Here is a 21,413-nt window from a genome sequence, read left to right as displayed (position 1 = left end):
GAGCCTGCTCGGTCCAGTTGTACCGGAAAAACGTTTCTCCCGAATGGTATATCACGAGCGAAGTTTTATTGGGCGAAATTCGTTCAAAAGGTTCGAGCGCGTCAGGCCGGCGCATCACTATATCGCAATATCTACTACCCCAGAGGTCCGGCAACATCTACTCCCTTGCCGTGCGGGTCGAAGATGGCAAACGTATGCAGGTAGGTACGTTTGTGTGCTTCCAGCCTTCTGGAAATTCAGAAAGCTGACCGCTAGAAGCTAAGTTCAGTTGAAGCAATTTCCCCCTTTTCAGGAAATAAATATTGGCAAATTGGTTGGTAAATTGTTTTTTGGGGAAAGGAAATGGCGCAGTATCTGTCTCACATATCTCGGCGGACACCTGAACCGCGCCGTAAGGGAAGGGAGGAAGGTGGGAGTGAAAGAAGAAAGAGAAAGAGGTGCCGTAGTGGAGATCTCCGGCAACATCTACTCCCTTGTTGTGCGAGTCCATGCCGTGTGCTTCCATTCTTCTGGAAATTCAGAAAACTGACCGCTAGAAGCTAAGTTCAGTTGGAGCAATTTCCCCCTTTTCAGGAAATAAATATTGGCAAATTGGTTGGTAAATTGTTTTTTGAGGAAAGGAAATGGCGCAGTATCTGTCTCACATATCTCGGCGGACACCTGAACCGCGCCGTAAGGGAAGGGAGGAAGGTGGGAGTGAAAGAAGAAAGAGAGGAAGAGGTGCCGTAGTGGAGGGCTCCGGAACAATTTCGACCACCTGGGGATCTTTAACGTGCACTGGCATCGCACAGCACACGGGCGCCTCTTGCGTTTCGCCTCCATCGCAACGCGGCCGCCGCGGTCGGTTTCGAACCCGGGTCACTGAGCCACCGCGGCGGGTCTCGGGAAATCGCCAAAGCTAATTTTCAGAAAAAGTTTGTGGACACAGGCTCTGCCTTTAAGGGTATGACGCGGTACTGATAATGAGTCCCGGCAGCGGCTCCTCAAGCTTTCGCAGACAGGGACAATGTTACCAGAGCCGCCGCGGTGGCTCAGTGCTTATGGTGCTCGGGTGCTGACCCGAAAGACGCGGGTTCGATTCCGGCCGCTGCGGTCGAATTTTGATGGAGGCGAAATTCTAGAGGCCCGTGTACTGTGCAGTGTCAGTCCACGTTAAATAACACCCTCGCTACGTTAAATAGCCCTCGCTACGAAGTCCCTCATAGCCACAGTCTCTTTGGGACGTTATGCCCCTGTAAATCAAACCAAGCCACTGTTTTCATAATAGGTTAAAGACCATGCGACATACACATAAAGCACCGCTTTAACCAAGCTTTACGAATGCGCCTGCGAACATTGGATTTTCTACCATGCAAACAAAGTATGGCATGGGAGTAAATTCAATGACCTACTAGAATGACCACTGACCTGCGGTAATGTGACCTTTGACCTTTATAGTTGAGATTCGCGTTGCCTGATGTGACGTCATGGGATGACGTATAAACATCGATGGCTTTTTAGAGCGCTGCTCTTCGGCGCCCGTTTCTGCGCTTTGTGGCGTCGCCGTCTCCGTCGTCTGTTGTAACCAGCAGTGGACACTTCAGTCGCGCTTTAAGCTGCGAAACCAATGGAGCGGGAGCTTTGCAAGCGGTTGCTAAATTTGGTTTTTGAGGAAAGGAAATAGGGCAGTATCTGTCTTACACATCACTGTGGACACCTGAACCAGAGGGAAGGCTCATACCTGCCCTCTTGGAGCAGTGGACACCTCAATCGTGCGTTAATCTATATTTAGTTAATCTATGTGGCGATATAGTGACAGATGTGCGCTGCTTGCGTTGGCATTGACAACGTTGTGCCAGAAACGCGGCGCTGAAGCCATAGGCCATCGGCGTTCATAGTGTTCGTTGGCGTTGGCGTTGACAACGTTTTACAGGCGCATAACTGCCCTCTTGGAACAGTGGACACCTGAATTGTGGTTTAAGCTACGTGGCTGTAGTCACAGATGTGCGCTGCATGCGTTGGCATTGTCAGCGTTGTGACAGAAACGCGGCGCTGAAGCCATAGGCCATCGGCGTTCATAGTGTTCGTTGGCGTTGGCGTTGACAACGTTTTACAGGCGCATAACTGCCCTCTTGGAACAGTGGACACCTGAATTGTGGTTTAAGCTACGTGGCTGTAGTCACAGATGTGCGCTGCATGCGTTGGCATTGTCAGCGTTGTGACAGAAACGCGGCGCTGAAGCCATAGGCCATCGGCGTTCATAGTGTTCGTTGGCGTTGGCGTTGACAACGTTTTACAGGCGCATAACTGCCCTCTTGGAACAGTGGACACCTGAATTGTGGTTTAAGCTACGTGGCTGTAGTCACAGATGTGCGCTGCATGCGCTGGCATTGTCAGCGTTGTGCCAGAAACGCGGCGCTGAAGCCATACGCCGTCGGCGTTCGTTGTGTTCATTGGCGTTGACGTTTTACACGCCGATCATTTTAATGAAACGAAGTGCGCATAACTGGCTCCCTGGGTAAATGGACTGAATCGCGATTATAGGTACGTATGGTGATGAGAGAGAGAGATGTGGGCTGCATGCGTTAGCGCTGACAACGGTGAGAGAACTCTCGCGATCAACCGTTAACTGCCACCTGCCAGGGTGGCAGGGTGGGTGGGGACATTAATGTAGATATAAACACGAACAGTAATTTCTTGCCACTTATGCGGGAGAGCATCCCGTTCCTCTCGCTCGTAACGCCTCCCACAGCTGTGACAACCTCGCGAAATACTTGCGCAGACCTCGTCTTTGAGAACCAGGCATTGGTGCAACAAGTCGAGCATATAACCATCTATAGGCCTGTTTACATGAACTCGATAGAGTGGAGTCGAGTTTGCTTGTCGATTAAAAAAACCAGTTGTCGGGTTCATGTAAACGCTGTCGGGTCGAGTAAAATAAGCGGCAGAGCGAGTCAACTCGCCTGCAGGGGATACGTTAACTCGCTTGACCCGCCTTTCTAAAAGCACGGAGTCGAAGAATCGGGTTGGTGGGAGGGGCGAGGCTAAATTCAAACCTGTTTTTCGCTTGCGCCGTAGCGCCTCCGAGACAGCGGCGCCGTGTCGCAATCTTGGAGGCTGCCACTGCCCTCTCCCGTTTGCGCTCTTTGAAGCTTGATGTCGCTGGAGTTGAAGCGCTCTAGACTCACTAAAATCGAGTTCATGTAAACACCCAGTCGTCGAGTTGGGCAAGGTCAGCCCAACTCGATCCCTGACTCGTCCCGCCTCTGCCGGGTTCATGTAAACGCCGCTTATATCTCCAACCACAATGCTTCTTTCATGACAATCAAGAACTTTTAGTGGAGTGTTTCTTGGAGAAGGCTTATGTGTGAAAAATTACAAATTTCTGTAATTGTACAAATAAGTCTTGCTCGAATTCTTTGCCTCAACTTATCCAAAAGCTGACACAGCTGATGAGCTGCGCTCAAATTTCGCACCAGGAAGTAAGGTAATCGTCGGCGATTTTTGTTTCACTGACTTGTCGACTAGGTTCATCTGTTTAACCTCAGGTAATTTTTTTTAGCCTTTCAGCACCATTTGCGACAGTGTCGCTGCAGTGGTCGACGAAAAAGGGTTCAGTGAGGGTTTCCGGCGTAGAGCAGTTAATAGCAAGCGAAGGTAGCATTCTGTCATCAAGCATAGCTTCACGACAAAGGAACGTATGCGGAGGACTCGGTACTTGAGTGCAGGCTTACTGATATGCAGGAAATGGGGATGTTGCGCCTACGAAAGAAGGTTGTCTCTTCATCACTACAGAATGGGCAGGAGAACCCCCCCCCCCCCCCCCCCATAGATCTCTCACAAAGAAGGAAGCAGTAATCTGGCGAAAACTGCAGACGGGTACCTTCAAAAACTCGTATATCCTACACAAATGCCATCCTGAGGTGCACTTTTCCAAATGCAACAACTGGGAAGGCATAGCGACCGCTCTGGGCTTGCCCAGAGCTAAACGGTCTACATAGAAGCAGAGAGTCATGGGAACCCTCCATCCATAGCCAGGAAGAACAAGCCCAAAAACAAGTCATCGGTCAAGGCCAGGCCGCCGCCGGAAGCCAACTGATTCTGGCCGACGCCGAGGGGGGAAATAGACGGTGAAAGGGCGAGCTGCGTCTCACCCGATCACCGCTACGCTCTGACGGGTGCAAATAAAGTGCTTTCTCTCTCTCTATCTCTTCAGCAGCTAAACCGTCTTCAGCAGCTAAGCAGTCAGGCTTCACAACTGTACGGAAAAAAAAATCGGTGGGGGATTAACGTGTTTAAACCGAGAACACGTGCGAAAGCAGGCGTTCATTCTTAAACTGGAAAAGACAATTAAGCTGCACGGCGCGATACCAGCAGAGGGTGAATGCACATGTATGCTTTTCATTCGCTATTTAGATAGATAGATAGATAGATAGATAGATAGATAGATAGATAGAGAGATAGATCTTTATTTCAGACAACAAGGTCTCGGATACAGGGGCAAAAGGCAGATGCACTCTGCCTGACGGGGCCCAAGCACCCGACACAATGCTCACGGCAAGCGGCAAAAGAAGCAAGAGCTTCATACACTCTCATTAGAAAAAACAACACATAATTATACAAGGTAAAAGTAGGAGGAAGGTGCATACTTTTGCAATGACATAATTAAAGTAAATATTTACAAGACACATCACAACAAGAAAAACACGAGAATTGAAAGAGTTGACGGAAAAACAGGGACATCAAGAATTTTAATCATTCGGGCGAGAAAGGAGGTAAGCTTTAGCATTTCTATTGAATGACTTTTGGGAAACAGATTTCTGAATAATTTCTATGGCCTGTGTATGTTTATTTAGAAGACTGGGAATTAAATATGAAAGCATTTCGGTTCCATAGTTAGTCCTTACAAATGGTACTCTGTAACTGACGTGCCTTAATTTATAAGGCGCGTCACTACTAGAGTTTAATTGAACATATTTAGTGGGATGATGTTTGAAATCGTTAAACACATAAGAAAGCAGTTTCAACTCAAATAATTCATTGACTTTTAGAATAGTATGCTTAGTGAAGTACAAACCTGTATGATCATTGTATGCAAGGTTTTCGACATATCGTATTGCTTTTTTCTGTAATGTTATCAGCCTCGTGAGGTTAGTTTTCGTTGTAGATCCCCAAACAAGTAAACAATAATGAAGATGTGATTGAATTAGGGTATAATATAACTGCCACTTCAGCCATTTCGGAACAAGGTCTCGAAGTTTATATAATACACATAATGACCTTGATATGCTGGCATGAATCTTATTAATATGCAGGGTCCAACTCAAGTGTTCTTCAAAGATTATGCCTAAAAATTTGTAGGAAGAAACACGCTCAATTACGCTATTTTTTAATGTAAGATTAATTTCACTGTTATCAGGCTTGTTACGTGCCTTAAATACAATAAGCTTTGTTTTATTTACATTTAACTCTAGTTTATTTATATTCAACCATAAAGACAATTCTTGTAACCATGCATTTGCCTCAGCCTGAATATTACTAAGATGCATGCCAGAAAAAAATACACTGGTATCATCTGCATATAAAATTATTGTGGGAGTTCGAGGGATGGCTATTATATCGTTGATATAAAGAATGAAAAATACTGGACCCAAAATAGACCCTTGTGGGACACCGTATATTAATTGACCAGGTTGTGATTGATGACCATTCAAACATGTATACTGAACGCGACCGGAAAGATAAGTACGGATCAGATTTAAGGCAACTCCTCGAATGCCGTAAAAAGGTAGCTTATAAAATAAAATATCATGTTTAACTGAATCAAATGCCTTCCTGAAATCTAAAAAAAGTCCAACTGTAAATTGTTTGTCATCCATATTAGAAAATATTTTTTCCTTTATACTAAGCAATGCCATTTCTGTTGACTTCTTCTCACGAAATCCGAACTGTTCGTTAACAAAAATTTGTCTGTCGTCAAAGAACTTACACAGTCTGATTTTGATCAAATATTCCAGCAGTTTAGAAAACAAAGGGAGTACAGATATAGGTCTGTAGTTGTTTATATTGTCATAAGGGCCACCTTTGTGTAAAACAACCACTCTGGCAATTTTCATACCATCTGGAAAAATACCTTGAACTAACGCGTTGTTACATATATGCTGCAAGGGCAAGCTAATTAGATCGGCAACAGCAATAATAGGCTCGGCCTTAATTTCATCTGCGCCTGCCGCAGTGGATTTGTCTAGGCTTCTAAGAAATGTGAATACTTCATGTTCGCTGCAAGGATTCAAGAATATGGAACTACCAATTGGAGAGGCAATATACTGAGCAATTTCATGATTTCTATCCTGCTTCTGAGATGATTCGCCAGAGGATAGGAAATGAGCATTAAACTTGTCTGCCAAAGCAGCGCCACTGTATTCAACACCATTGAATGTTAATGTGCTGGGAATATGGGTTGTCGCCCTTCCCATGAGGTCGCTCAAACAATCCCATATTTTCTTAGGGCAATTGGAGACTGCTGAAAATTTATTCTGATAATACTGTTTCTTAGCTTTTTTAATATCAGAGCCTAACTTATTTCTAAGTTTTTTGTATTCCTTAAGTATGACTGGATCTTTTGATTGGATGAATTTGTCAAAAAGCCTGTCACGGGTTTGAATTCGTCGATATAACTCTCTCGTAACCCACGGCTTTCGAGACTTTTTGTGAGTTTTTCCCACTGTCAAAGGAAATGCGGTATCATATTTGCTTTTTACTAACTGAAGAAAGATATTGTACGCTATACTAGGATTTAACTCATTGTAAACTTCGCTCCAGGCAGTGCTTTCCATCATGGATCTAAACCTAGCTAAGTTTTCTTGATTGAAACTGCGATATACTATCTGGGGAGTTGGTACTTGCTTCCTTTTTTTTATCGCCCGAGGAAAAAAACAGAATATAGGCAGATGGTCGCTCAAATCAAATGTAAGCACACCTGATAGCACTCTTGATAACTCATGATTTGTAACACATAAATCTAATAATGAGTCCCTCTCTAAGGTTGTTCTTGTTGGTGACTGAATAACATTGGTGCAGAGAAATGCATCAATGGTTTCACAAAAAAGACGTCGCGGGGAGCTGTTTGTCAAAAGATCAATGTTAAAGTCTCCAACCAAAACAACAGGGATATTTACGATACAAGCATATTCAAGAAGATCACGCACAACCTTGATAAATTCGGTACTTTCATTAGATGGGGGCCGATAACATTCTAACATTCACAGATGGCGTTGAGTCCTCATACCACTACTGGCGCAGCGGTTAAGAGATTTTCCACTGCACTGACAGGTGGCTGTTTCTACCACAATCACCCTAGGCTTTGTCCGACCCATGTTGCTCTTCCCGAGCAACCTCTCGCGCAGCTGGCGCGACGCTCTTCCTAACTTATCCGAGCTCACCCGAGTAACTTGGGTCTATGACTTGGGTAGCTCGGTTTGCTAGGCACGGCGCCATCTGTTGGACCGCAGCTGAAGCGGTTGTTAGGCAACGGCAAAGGGGGGTCCACGGACCACGTTACGAGCGGTTAGACCTGGCGTAGAATTGCATTCGCAATAGAGCCGACTTATTGCAATAGGGCTTTCCTAAAGACCGCATCTGCAAAGCTGCCGATTCAACGGCCCTAGTGGGAATGATACGGCTTGGCTAGCCGCCCAAGCAAGCCCAAGACGAAGTGATGGCCTCTGAGAACTTGTAATTATGAATGTGCTCTTTGCAACGCCCCATCGCTGGCCATAGCCACGTTGTCTGAGCAGTAAAACTGAGATGCAGAAGACTCTCCGCATTCTCGGCAGCACACGCCCTTCAGCTTTCCTCCTTTTAAGGCTAAGCCTTTAGTGCCTCATCGTCGTTGACTGAAGGTTGTCAGCAGAGGTGTCACGCTTTTCGGTTTGTCGAAATAGTTATGACGTCAGAGCACGCAAATTCGAAGTAATGAGGTCACCCACGGATGCCTGACGCCCCCGTTTGTAACAGATGACAACTAATGAAAAATAGTTGTCATCTGCTCTCACAGGGGGCGTAAGGCATCCGTGGGTGACCATATTACATACCGCATGCAGTCTCGCAGTCAATGCCAAACAGTGCGCCAGGAAAAGCTTTCGCCTTGCAGCACTTTAGAGAACCAAAGTGTCCCCTGATTTTTTTTTTCCAGGAATGGCCGTCAAAATAGTGCGGCACGAGAAAGCGCATTTAAAGCGCAATCGCCGCATGTTCTTCACTTTTACGCAATTTTCTCAGACATCCAGGTTGCGTTCCTGGTAAAAATACCACGTATGCTACCTTGCAAGATGCACTGGGTTTGGTTTATAGGAATTTAAAGTCCCCAAGCGACTGAGGCTCTGGGCAATATGTCAATATGGCAATATTGCCATATTGGCAATATGGCGCTTTGCAAAAGGCTCCTTATGCAATGCAGCATTCAAAATTCTACCTATCAGCTAGCACTTGCAGTGACACCATGCGTGACGTCACTCAGGCTGGCTAATCAGCTTTGTGCGTGTTACGTCAACGACGCCGACGCCACAGAACCAGGAAGGTTTGATTCATTGGTTTATTGGGGTTTAACGTCCCAAAGCGACTCAGGCTATGAGGGACGCCGTACTGAAGAGCTCCGGTAATTTCGACCACCTGGGGTTCTCTGACGTGCGCTGACATCGCACAGTACACCGGCCTCCAGAATTCCGCCTCCATCGAAATTCGACAGCAGCGGCCGGGATCGAACCTGCGTCTCTCGGGTCAGCAGCGGATCGTCATATTTACTGAGCCACCGCGGCGGCGTCCGGAGGTACTATCTACCAGTCTAGCCTGGCCATCGATTCCTCTGCAGTGAACCTCCAATACGGTATTTTGAAAAGTTTTATTGGTTGCTTGGCTTTGTTTCAGAGCTTGTACGGCGATAAGAAGATTGCAGAAGCCGACATGAAAGATATCGCCGGTAGGTGCCCTTCTTGATGCTAGAGCATTACATGGCTCTGTGACGTCAGCAAAAAGTGTCCGAAAATTTGTCCGCACGATTGCGTCGTTCTCTGAAGATAAATGGGTGAATGTGCATTGTGACAGATAGTGTGTGATAAAATTTTTCCGTGGGAAAATTGTGGTTGATGTGGTGCAAATATTTAATTAAACGCGTAAAAAAGTAAGAAAATACACTTAGACGTCAAAATATCTAGACGTCGATATACCACATGGATGTCAAAATAGCCACGGACGTCGATATAGTATGTAGACGTTTTGCTTTCGCATTGCTCCAGTGGATGTCGCCGCGGTGATCTAACCGATACATTGGAGAGATACATAGGAGTTTTCTAACCAATACATTGGAGCGATGACCTAAATTAGGTGATGTCGAGACGAAATGTGATTCCGGGGCAGAGGCGGCATTTCCTTGGGCAACAAAATAAATACCGGCCCTGAAACGTCAAGCATCAAAAGCGCTTTTGTGAAATGTGTCTCGGTTCCGTGGCTGCGGTGTTTCCCGAATAGACGCATATCTTGCAAAACAACGAGATGTTAGTATCAGCCAAAGGAATTTCTCAAGATTTTTCCACTCTCAGGTAATATTTAATAATCAGCCTTGTTTGGCTTGTTAAAGTAATTGTGCACAGAATGATCTAGGTGTATATGCCACCTGGTACACTGTGCACCAGTAACACCGCTATGGTGATAGTCATTTATATCACCCTGAGAACTCCAGTAGTTTTAGGGATAGTGGATGGGAAATAGCGATGGCGAAGAGGTAAACATCCGCCTCACGTGAAAAAGAACCGCGGTTCGCATCCGTGTCGTCCCGTGATTCTTGACCAGATAAATAAAATCACAGTGTCCATGGAATTGAGTAATCAGGACTGTGCGGTCTGATCCCGGTGGCGAGAGTCGACAACACAGTCTCTCATTAGAACAGGACTTGGCCGCCCCGGTGTATATATTACTTTGTCACCACCTCCTGTATGAATATACCAATTAACCCCCTGCCTTTAAGCCACACTGGCAGCGGAGAAAATGACCAAGCTGAGTAATCAGGACTGTGCGGTCTGATCACTGTGGCGAGTGTCGACGACGCCCTCTCTCATTAGAACAGGACTTGGCCGCCCCGGTGTATATAGCACTTGACCACCACCTCCTGTATGAGTACACCATATACCCCCATGCCTTTAAGCCACACTGGCGGCGGAGAAAATGACCAAGCCGGCGGTGAGCACTGCGACGCAACGGAGGGCGCTAGAAATCTCTGGATCCGGAGAGGCCGCCTTTGGTAAATGAACCCTGTAACGCTTAACGTTACCACCTTATTTAGCAAGAGGGGCTTGCCTAGGAGAGCTTTTTGAGGAACTAGCAGTATTAAATGGAATGTAATTGGGTTTAGTGAGGTTAGGAGTAGGCATGAAGCATAAAGATAAATAAGTAACGGGTATACGCACAATGCTATTGCAGTTTCGCGGACTAACGGACAGAGGAGAGCTAGCTAGGATATTTCTGTTCAGTAAGGATACTGCAAGAAACCTAGAGGAATCCTATGCCGTTAACATAGGGTGGCAGTTATCGTAATTAAGCTTAATAACCGGTACAAATTGAAGGTGGCACAAGAGTGCGTGCCTGCATCCAGATATATTGACCAGAAAGTCGAATTTCCGCGCTGGCACGGGAAAGAACCTCCAAACGTCAGTTTCAGAACATTTTAATAAATGTCGTCACAACTTCAATGAACTGAAACTACCCGTTCTCCAAAGCTCGAGACTTAAAATCGGCAAGGAATAGAAATCAGAAGCATTCTTGATCAACAAAGCTAAAACCTCAATCAGCAGGGATGAGCATCTCCAAAGAAAACTAAGAATCTCTCAGGTGTATTCCGGCAGTAAGTTAATCATTGAGAAATTTATTGCACCTCGTCAGACACAAAAATAGCATCGCGAGAAAAACTCATTACACCGGTTTGCCCAATACTTCGTGTCACGTCTTTCCTATCCACTCGACGCCCCCGGAGACGTTCATTTTTTGTTGCGAAAGCAACACTACGCGCGTCACCGAGCTATTTTGCAGAGCTGAGGCAAGGTCACACTGCGCATGCGCGAGGAGCAGTGACGTCACACGGCGCACAGCTGGCGGGCCGCCGCCGTCGCTGCGCGGGTGACTCAGAGGTGCCGCCGCCGTGCTCGCCAGTTGCGCAGGCGCAGTAGCGGCGCATAGTTAGCGTGTCCGAGCTGCCGCCCCTGCCACGCGCTCTCCATCGCCTCTCTCTCCTAATTGCTTTCGCAATCCTCCAGGTTTAACCAGACCTTAACCGCTGCCATTTTTTGTCATTTTTTCCTTTTTATTCCTAGTTTTTAACATTATTATTTGTTTATTCTTACGTACTTTTACTTTATGCTCGGCACGTCATGCTGCAATTCCTCAGGGACACGTTGTTTTCGCACTTTTTCCTTCCTTTCACTCTCTCGCAATTCCTTGTTTTTTGTGTTTTTATAACGTTCTCTGTACATTCTTCGCCCGTGCTACCTAATAGCTTTATTCTATTTTTTTCCTGTTCTTCCCACCAAGTCCTAACATGCCTATTCTCGGAGCTCCCCGCATGGGTATACAAAGTTTTTCAAGCCCACGTTCGCCATTTCTTCTCCCAACAGTTTTACAGGTCCACCGGTTATGCCCCTTTAACATCCATCCTGCCTAGAGAGCAAGTTTCAGCGTCACGTTTCTCATCCCACCACTCTTTCCCCTCGGGGCCTTCCTACTCGGAGTGAAGGGACTTAGTAAACTCCGCCAGCGATGAACGCCTTGCCCAGGCAAAGACATCATTTTGTCGAAACGTTGGCTAAGCATCCCGAGGTTCTCCATTGCCTATCTGACAACAGAATTGTTTCCGCACTTTCTCCAAATATGTTATATCGTCATTAAGACGTTTTACTACATGTTTGTTCTATCTTGCGGTGAAAAACAGCGCTTAGAGTGAGGACAGGATGCTAACAACCACATTTTATTGCGCGCTCATCAGCTCAAGAGCAGAAGATATCTCTAGAAGACGCCATCAGCAGCGAGCTAGCGAAGCGCTGCTGCAAGCATGTGTGTTCCCCAGCTCAAAAACAGTATTAGACACCTTTAGCATACCATGTTACTGTTACCATTCCCGGATTACCGGGAGCGCACCCACCGCCGGTGAGAACGCGCTGATTCGTTCTGATGCTGCAGGCGCGCGCGCACAGCAGCTGGGTACCTGGCGCCATCTGGCGACGTCATGGCGATTTGCGCAGGCACTGGCGGCGCGTACGGCCTTAGTGGCACTAGATGGCGCGCCTGCAGCATCGGCACCAATCAGCGCGTGCTCACCGGCAGTGGGCGGGCTCCCGGTACACCGATAACGGTAACACGCTACACTAAAGGTGTCAATAGACACATTTAGCACACAGTGTACCGTGTTATCGTTACGGTTGTCGCAGTACGGGGAGCCCGCCCGCCGCCGGTGAGCACGCGTTGATTGATGCCAATGCTGCACGCGCGAGCGCAGCTGCCAGGTACCTGGCGCCACTTGCCACCATCAAGACGATTTGCGCCAGCGCATTGGCTGCGCGTGAGTTCCCGGTACTCCGGCACCGGTAACGGCTACACGGTACGCTAAAGGTGCCTTATCTTTAGAATACCATGTACCATGTTACCGTTACCGGAGTGCCGGCATCCCGCCCACTGCCAGTGAGCATGCGGTGATTGGTCCCGAAGCGGCGGGCGTGCGAACAGCTGCTTGGTACCTGGCGCCATCTGGCGCCCTTAAGGCGATCTGTGCACGGGCACTGGTGGTGGGTGGGCTTCCGGTACAGTGATAACGGTAGCATGGTACACGGTACGCTAAATGTGTCTATTGTCATCTCTTCATACATAGGTCGACGGACCTCGGAAATGAACGAAGCCATCAACATTAGGCAAAAGAGCGACGCATGCATCAGAATACCTTCAATCGAACTATGTGGCAAAGAAATTGAATACCGGCGTGATACAGAAGGGTCTTTTGCCACTTGTTAATATTTTTCTTTCCGTATTTGTCATTTGATTTACCATCAAGAGGTATACCATGTGTTTCATGGAAGCCGGGGAAAAATTTTTAGATATGATGTATTTTATGTAAAGTGAAGCGTTTTGGGGCAATGCAGTGCCATTGCTGGCGGACGTCAAAAAACATTCGAATCATGCTAACTAGTAACGTGATTAGCTATATTCTAATAATTAAATTACTAACTATTCCAGATAGGCGCCGGCCGGTTGCAGTTTGAGATTTCTTGGGAGCAGCTAGTAAAAGCAAGATCAGCTTTTAGAATTTCAAAAACGCGATTACCCCTGCTGCTGTGGCTCTAGTAATTTGAGTCATTTCTTGCATCATTCGTCACTCTTTAACATGCAGTCATGCGAGACCAAAAATATGCCTATTTGTTAAGTTATAATCAATATTATCGCCGTCCTATCATCGCACCAGCATCTAGCATAGTTCCTTCTTGGAGTCCCTTTAGCTACACAGAAAACTGTGCTTCTTTCTTTCAATACATTTGCCGCACACATCTCACAGGAAGCCAGTGGATTTACAAATGGAAAACTGACCATCATCGACTACTTTCAATACACCTTGTTACCGAGAATCAAAAAACGCCTGCCGGAGCATGGGTAAGTTAGCCAGCATAATAAGCGTTCTTTCATAGGTTATTACTTGGCGTTCGTTTCACGAAATGAAGAGAGCGATTTCGAGTTTTGTTTCTGATGCCTGTCGACCACATGCGTGTTGACCACAAGCTGTCGGCCACAATACATCTTCGGAGGCAATGCAGAGGACATGTAAAATACTTATGTGGCATTCCTCAATGCATTAATTTTAGTTCCCCTTGCTGGCGGAGCTCTCAAAAGCGGTTACGGAATTTTCTGTCGTGTTCAATGTGCATTGCAGGTTAGCGGCAAAGTAGTTTTCCCCTCTATACCCATCCGGTGTGATTTTCCTGTTTAACGTACCACTCAAGGACGCTAGAAATGTAAGGCATATTATATAACTGGGAAGATACTAGATAAAAGCGAGAATTTCTGTTTTAATAGGCGCACACGTACGATAACAGTGCCGTCTTTATTCCAGGGGCGGGAAACCTATTTCAATAAATGGTTGCCCACCGGAAGTGTTGGAATTTACACATGCAAGTTGGTGAACAAGTCAAAGCCGTAAGTATCGTCTTCTGTTTCCTATTTTACTGAGACACCTGTTGTAATTAAGCAATGTTACCACCAGTCTTACTACACTAACATGCTTTCTGAGTGCGCTTTGCCAGGAAGATGAAGGCGAAGCAAATTTTATCACAGAGTAGAGGCATTCGCGAAGCTGCAGTGCTTCTTTTGCATGTTTTATTACAACAAATTTGCTGACTGAAGCCGTGCCTAGAGTAAGCCACTGAGGTCCGCAGGTAAACAGCGATTTTTTTTTCTTCCGCAATTTTTGATACCTATGTTTCCAATTCTGAACCATGTGTACCTCTGACGCCAGGCACACTTCGATCTGGTTTTGGGCTGAAACCCAATCTCATTGAACTCGTAATCTCAAGTTTTTCCGCTATATTTTTGAACTTCAAAAAAACTCAAACTGTTTATAAATTTAGGCATCGAATCGAGGCAACCCGTTAAGACTGCACTTTTATTTGGACAAGCCCGCGACGCAGCATATGCCTGTCGCAAAGATCAACTTGTTCTCGGTTAAGCCACATTCTTGTGATGGCCTGTGCACGAGATTGTGCCTACAAGTAAAAAAAATTCAGGGGCCACTTTTGCTCTCTAAAGTGCTGCAAGGCGAAAGCCTTTCCTGGCGCACTGTTTCGCGGACGCCTTGCGCCACCTGTCGGAGCGGACAACAACTATTTTGTATTAGTTGTCTTCTGCTTCAAAAGGGGGCGCCAGACATCGTCCTACTCTAGGGGCTTTATCCTACTCTGCGAAAAGCTGCCAACGCCACCGCACGAGGGCGCTACGCTTCCGCAGGCGCTGGGTTTCCGTTCTTCGAACGAGGGCTGCACATATGCTGCACAACAGATGCGGCAAACCATGCGGCAGTTGCAGCGACGAAGCGCCGATTTACAGAGTGGTGGACGCTGGTGCGACATTAGACCAGTACTGTTTCGTCAGTATTTGCGTGTGTGTTTGCCGCTTCGCGTTTGATAGTGGTGTTTTTATGTGTGTGTATCCAGCCAGGGCACCTTTGGTAGGCGCCCGCCCGTTACAAAGGGAAGGCTACATCATCATCATCATCATCATCATCATCATCATCATGACCTTATTCAAATCCGCGCACTCTGACGTCATAACTATTTCGACCAACCGAAAAGCGTGACACCTCTGATAACAACATTCTGTCGACAACGATGAGGCACTAAAGGCTTTCGCTTTAAAAGGTATTGCAACACACAGCGAGACTTGAGGCCAGGCGCAGCAAGGATGTCGCTTTTTCTTCAAGGAATTCAGAAGAATAAAACTCTCGCACTGATGTGGCTTTTCTCCGCAGGAATTCCATTGAGCTGGCACAGGAAAACAACCAAAAGGCGAGAGCAGACTTCAGTCACGCGAGTAAGGCCAACGATTCCCTGCTCACGTACTTCATTCGGCTCTCACCGTCGTCAACGCTCGTCAGCACGGATTTTGATCCGAAAGTAGCCAAGTTACCAAGGGTTGGTAACGGACCCCACTTTATACGACCGAAGTTCTCAGATGCCGTGTACGTCGTGCACGTCGAGCTGGTAAGTGGTCCACGCTATGGCCTTGACGGCCGATGGCTTGGCACCCTTTTAAAGCAGCGACGAAGTTGCACCTGCTATGTGATATTTAACATACCGAACAATTCCGGAAAAAAACATTTTTGAACCCGAAACAGCTTAAGAACACAATTTTTTTTCACATATTACAAGATTTGACTAGAAAAGTCAGTACATCCGCAGCTCTCCCGTCGGAAGCGTGAATTTTTTTGCTATTAATGCTTTTGCTGTCGTCAAGCGTTCCCCTTTGGTTTTGTACGGCAGCCTTCACTGCTCGCTGCGAGCGATGGAAACAGTTTAAAAGAAAAATTTTGCTATCAACTTCAGTATTTTCGTAACTCTACCTTACAATTTTCCAGTATTCAAAAGCTTTTCGAAGAATGTTGGACATGATGTGGTGAATATGTTGTATATGGTAATATAGACACATAACCGACTACGATTATCACTTCACTTTCTTCAATAGAAAAATTTACAGTATATTGTGAGGGCCACATTCTTTCTATGAATTTTCATGTGATCTGGACGTCACGGCAAAACACTTTTTCCAGTCATTTTTTTTGTTATTGTTCGAGACAAACCCGGATTATGCGTACACCGATTGTGCGAAGACCGTATATGTAACATTTAATCTTGGGCTGGACGGATCCTTTAAAAGGTGACGCACTGAAATTCTAGATGATATGCTGACCAACGAAAACCGCCCTGAATACGCAAGGCTCGTAGGGCACTTTAAAGGCAGATGCCACTTTACTCCAGGTTGCTCCAAATAAGAAATAAGGCGAACACGACCGCAGAGCGTTAGGATTTGGCGCTCGAAAGTAATAATTTGGCCGTTAATTCGAAATGGGTTTGCTGCCTTGCTGTCTGCGGCCCTCCCAGCAAGGCGTGTGACGCCCGGCGAAATTTTTCATTGGCTTCGCTGCCGAAGACGTTGCGCAAATCAGTGGTGCCCTCTTTTGTAGCGAAAGCTACATTGGCCACGAACTTGCGATTTCGCTGTGGCGGTGCTCCGAGGAGGCACAGAGACCGATCTCGAGCCGTTGCCTAGCAACCACCGCAGCTGGCGGACGCCTCGCGCTCGCCGCGCCATCTTGCATGACGTCACATCACTCGCCTCGCCGCGGAGCCGCCGCCGCCGTTTGGTATGACGTCACGCCGCTTGCCTCGTCGTTGCGCTTGCCTCCGCTCGCTTCGTCAGCTGTGTCGCATGCCCGATAACATGTGGGAGGATTGAAAAGGAGACCTCGCGTGCGCCGCAACCACAGTTGAGGCGGCACTGTGTCGCGTCTTTAATGCAACAACAACATAACTAGACAACCAGACTAACCTGGACTTGCAATCAAGAAGGCTAACCCAGCTATGCTTTAGCTTTCGCTACATATATCCAGGCATAGCCGAGTTAAGCCGCTGCCAATTTTTTTACCTTAGGTGAAAGTGTTGTTGGTAAAATGAAAAAAAAAAATAAAGCCATAATAGCGAGAGACTGGGCATATGGTTCTTTGTGCAGTCGAGACCGCTTAATAACGAACCTGAAGGTCACGCTGATTGCATTCATTATACCCGAAGTTCGTAGTAAGTGGACTTCTCATATTATACAGACGAAGATCCGAAATCAATCAAAGACAGCGTTTATTTCTTCAAAAAGCCTGTGACCTGCGTCTGCTTTTTCGAAGCACACCCTACTACTGCGTTTTCTAGCCTGTCCAGAGTGGCAGCGTGCTCCTCTCCAAGGCCCTTGCTGGCAACAAACTGTTTCAGGGACGCAATGTAACTAACCGCTGTTGAAGCGCTCACGGCAGCGGCAACTCATCATCCTCGACGTCTTCGTCGGAGTCTTCGCCTTCGGTTGCTCGCACTTCACGCGATATGGATTCGTGAGTTCATGTCTCTGCTATCTCAGCGTTATCGTCCGCACCGATGATGTCGTTCCAAGCAACATCAGGTACGGCCATTTGCACGTCGACGACGCGTTGCCACAAATCCATTTGCGTCAGATCTCGACTGTTCGACAACTTCCTCCGTCGTTCCTGGGCCCATAAACCCTGCCTTACGGAAACAATTCGCGATGCTCTCCGCAGTTAGCTCAAACCAAGAGGCATTAAGCATTCCCACCGCGTCAAACAAAGAATTCCAAGAGCTTGCGATGAGGGACCAGTTGGTATGACATGACTACAAAACGTAAAACTTAGCAGGGGCAAGACACAGGAGATTAAGCAAGCAGGACGAGCTGTGACTAACAACTGATTTATTGGAGCAAAACCCCTTTCCTGTTCCTCATATTCATCAATGACATACCTGTCGGCCTCAGATCCACTGTCAGACTGTATGCTGACGATAGCGTTTTGTATTCCCCTGTCACGTGCCTTGATGATCTTTGTGTATTACAGGCTGACCTTGACAGAGTTTGCGAGTGGTGCTTGAAGTGGGGCATTAAATTGAATGTATCTAAGTGTTTCCATGTGCAATGTACAAACAAAAAAAAGAAAATTCTTGGATCGTACCTTTTAAACCATGACACTATCACAACTACTGATAAGGTTAAATATCTTGGTGTTATACTCACAGCATCCCTCGACTGGATAGCCCATGTTGACATGATAACTGCCAAAGCTTCTCGTCTTTTGTATTTTTTCCAACGAAATTTCAAAAGCTCTCCCCAGGTACTAAAAGAAACATTATATTTAACAAATGTCTGGCCAGTATTAGAATATGCATGTGTAGCATGGGACCCTTTCACGGGTACACTCATTGACAAGTTAGAAAGGGTACAGAAACGCGCTGCAAGGTTTGTGACTGGAAATTTTTAATTTTCATATAAAGAGCTCCGAACTTCGCGACAGTATTGGTTGGAAGACTTTAGCAACCGAAGAAAAATCTCCAGGCTGAAGTTCTTGCACAGTATCTACAATGATTGTACCGGTATTAATAAAAACACTTATCTAAAGCAGCCATATTACATTTCGGAGAGACTCGATAACACGAAAAAGATTAATAGTTATCAATGCCGCATTAATGAATTTAAGTATTCGTTTTTCCCTAACACAATCCTAGGCTGGAATAAGCTTCCGAATGATGCGGCTTGTGCACCTGATTTCGAAAGTGCTGTTGAAGCGATAGTCTGATGTATTTTTTTTTTCCAGGTCTCGTGTGTTTACCAGCACTGTGCCATCACTCATGCTAGTTGTAAACTCATTTAGTCTTCTTTTAATATGTTGTGTTATCTTGCTGACATGTTTTCCAATATCTCCTTTGCATGTGTTATTGTATATAGTAATACCCCCCTACAATAATGCCTCATGGGTGCTGTAGGTACTTTGAATAAATAAATAAATAAATAAATAAATAAATAAATAAATAAATAAATAAATAAATAAAAAACAAAACTCATGCGCGCAAAACACTCAAAGCACCATATCCAACGAAATCATCTTATTAAACCAAGAAAGTGAAGCTCTTTTTCACACAGTGTATCGATGCCTCACTAACACACTTATCAGGCCCCTAACTTACAATATGGAAGGCTTCAATGACTTCAAGTGCCTTTTTGTTCCTTGCACGGCCTATAACATTTGTATGCGTGAAACCTTGCGTGTATTGTTCTTTTTCTTTTTCTACTTTTCACAAGGCTGGAAGTCTCTTGGTATGTGCTGCCCACAATGCGAAGTCAACGAGTTTCTGTGCTCTTGAAGACGCTTATTAATGCAACGTCCCGTCTGTCCTACATATACTGAACCGCAGCTGAGGAGAATCTCATAAACAACTTCTGTTCTGCAGGACACGTACTTGGTTCTGTGCCCCGCCGCGGTGGCTCAGTGGTTACGGCGCTCGGCTGCTGACCCGAAAGACGCGGATTCGATCCCGGCCGCGGCGGCCGAATTTCGATGGAGGCGAAATTCTAGAGGCCCGTGTGCTGTGCGATGTCAGTACACGTTAAAGAACCCCAGGTGGTCGAAATTTTCGAAACCCTTCACTACGACCTCACAGCCTGAGTTGCTTCGGGATGTTGAACCCCAATAACCAAACCAAACCGTTCTTGGTTCTGTGGTAGATTCCACATCCTGCTTTCTTCTGGTTACTTTTGTTTTTGTTCGTGAAAAGGCAGAGGCGAGACAGCTTGCATGGCGCGGAAAAGAGAACATTCCCATCGAGTGTTCTCTTCATGCCACGTGATCATCTGGGCAATCTAGCCACACCACGTGACAACGCCGGAGCGAGCGTCGGCGCACGGTAGGCCTGCGTTCTGCGTTCTGGCGTGTTTTTTTTTTTTTTTCGAAATGGGAAGATGGGCTGAAGAGTGAAGGAACGGGAAAGATCATATGAGCGCAATTTTTTCGTATGTTGTAATATCTGGATATTGATTGTTACTGTGAAAACTTACACAAGATATCAAAAAATTCCGCTCATATACATTTTTATGTTCAAAAATGCTTTTGTCCAGAATAGTTTGGTATTAAGCGTGAACAAACACTTATTTCTCTCTTTTTTCTTGCAGGACGTTACACCCTGAATCAGAATTCTGTTCATTTTTAATCCAAGAGAGAGAAGAAACTTATCACTTAGTTTTAATGTTTTTACCATATGGGCGAGGCATGGGTTTCTACATATTGCCGTTGCTGCAATAAATTTCTTACAGTTGACAGTCAGCGCCTGTGTTTGTGTCTTCTCTTCTTGGTCCCGTCTGTTGCGCTGTTTTTCTGCAAAGTCTGTTCATTTTGTCTCAGCTCATCGCCTTCCGAATTTATTTTCTATACTGCAATTTTTAAAATCTCGGAAAAGTAACCCGCTACTACAAAGAGAATAAAATGTGTTGCCATCCATCTCATTTCGCTTTCGCACTCTCACTTCGACTGGAGTAATGATTTTTTGGGCCGCATCGCCGTACGTTACTGGACTTCCTTCGAGACACCAGTTTGGGTTTATTTGTAGAAAATACGATTTTCCTAGGTGGACTAACTTTCGAACTTAATAGAGATACAATACCAATACAAAATGCCTTTATTTAAACATTATCTTATGTTAGCATGTGCAACCAAAAAGCCTTAGATTGGCTTGACTAAGGAGCGCACCCCATCTATCCTACTGAAAACAACGGCAGCAACAGTGTACAGATAACAACAACAAAAGGTTGGTTACCAAGCTTAGCGCAGAATTACATATTAGCGCAGAATTTGGCTTGAAGAACAAAGACACAAGTATTGAAATGACACGAGTTATACACGAAGTAAGACTGCATAAACATACATTTTGATTTAGCAGGAATGTACATTAGGTCAAAGGAGGTACTCAACAAACAAAGAACGATGCCAGGTTTTAGCGCTCGCTATAGGAACTAAGAAGGTTATGGATTCGGAAGGTAAGCATTTGATGACCGTAATTGGTCGTAAAAGATGCCACATACCAGATATCGCTGCTTCGTGTTGCCTAATATTTACATGTATTTCTGGTCAGTGCACGTTAAAGAAACCTAGGTGGTCGAAATTTCCAGAGCCCTTCACTACGGCGTCCCTCTTAGCCTGAGTCGCTTTCGGACGTTAAACTCCCATAAACCAAACCATTGGTTGCAGGTTAGCCAGCTCATCAAACAAGGAATCCCGGTAATCATGGGAAATCATGAAAATGCAAATAAGCATGGTAGTG

The 21,413-nt window shown here is 45.9% G+C and overlaps 1 protein-coding gene across 1 annotated transcript; it reads left to right on the top strand.

Annotated features, from left to right (window-relative positions):
- The first annotated feature begins 8,909 nt into the window (after positions 1–8,909).
- On the top strand, positions 8,910–20,283 carry LOC149366263 (uncharacterized). The gene is made up of 5 exons (XM_089569995.1): positions 8,910–8,956; positions 13,565–13,659; positions 14,117–14,199; positions 15,527–15,758; positions 20,269–20,283. Exons 1-5 carry the CDS (start codon positions 8,941–8,943, stop codon positions 20,281–20,283), a joined length of 441 nt encoding a protein of 146 aa, XP_089426121.1. The 5' UTR covers positions 8,910–8,940.
- The last annotated feature ends 1,130 nt before the right edge of the window (positions 20,284–21,413 follow it).

This window comes from Amblyomma mixtum, chromosome 1, assembly GCF_055824585.1.
Source record: "Amblyomma mixtum isolate Tamu chromosome 1, ASM5582458v1, whole genome shotgun sequence".
Taxonomy (NCBI): Eukaryota; Metazoa; Arthropoda; class Arachnida; order Ixodida; family Ixodidae; genus Amblyomma; species Amblyomma mixtum.
The sequence above is the reverse complement of the archived record's forward strand: the minus strand, read 5'-3'. Positions and strand labels throughout refer to the sequence as shown.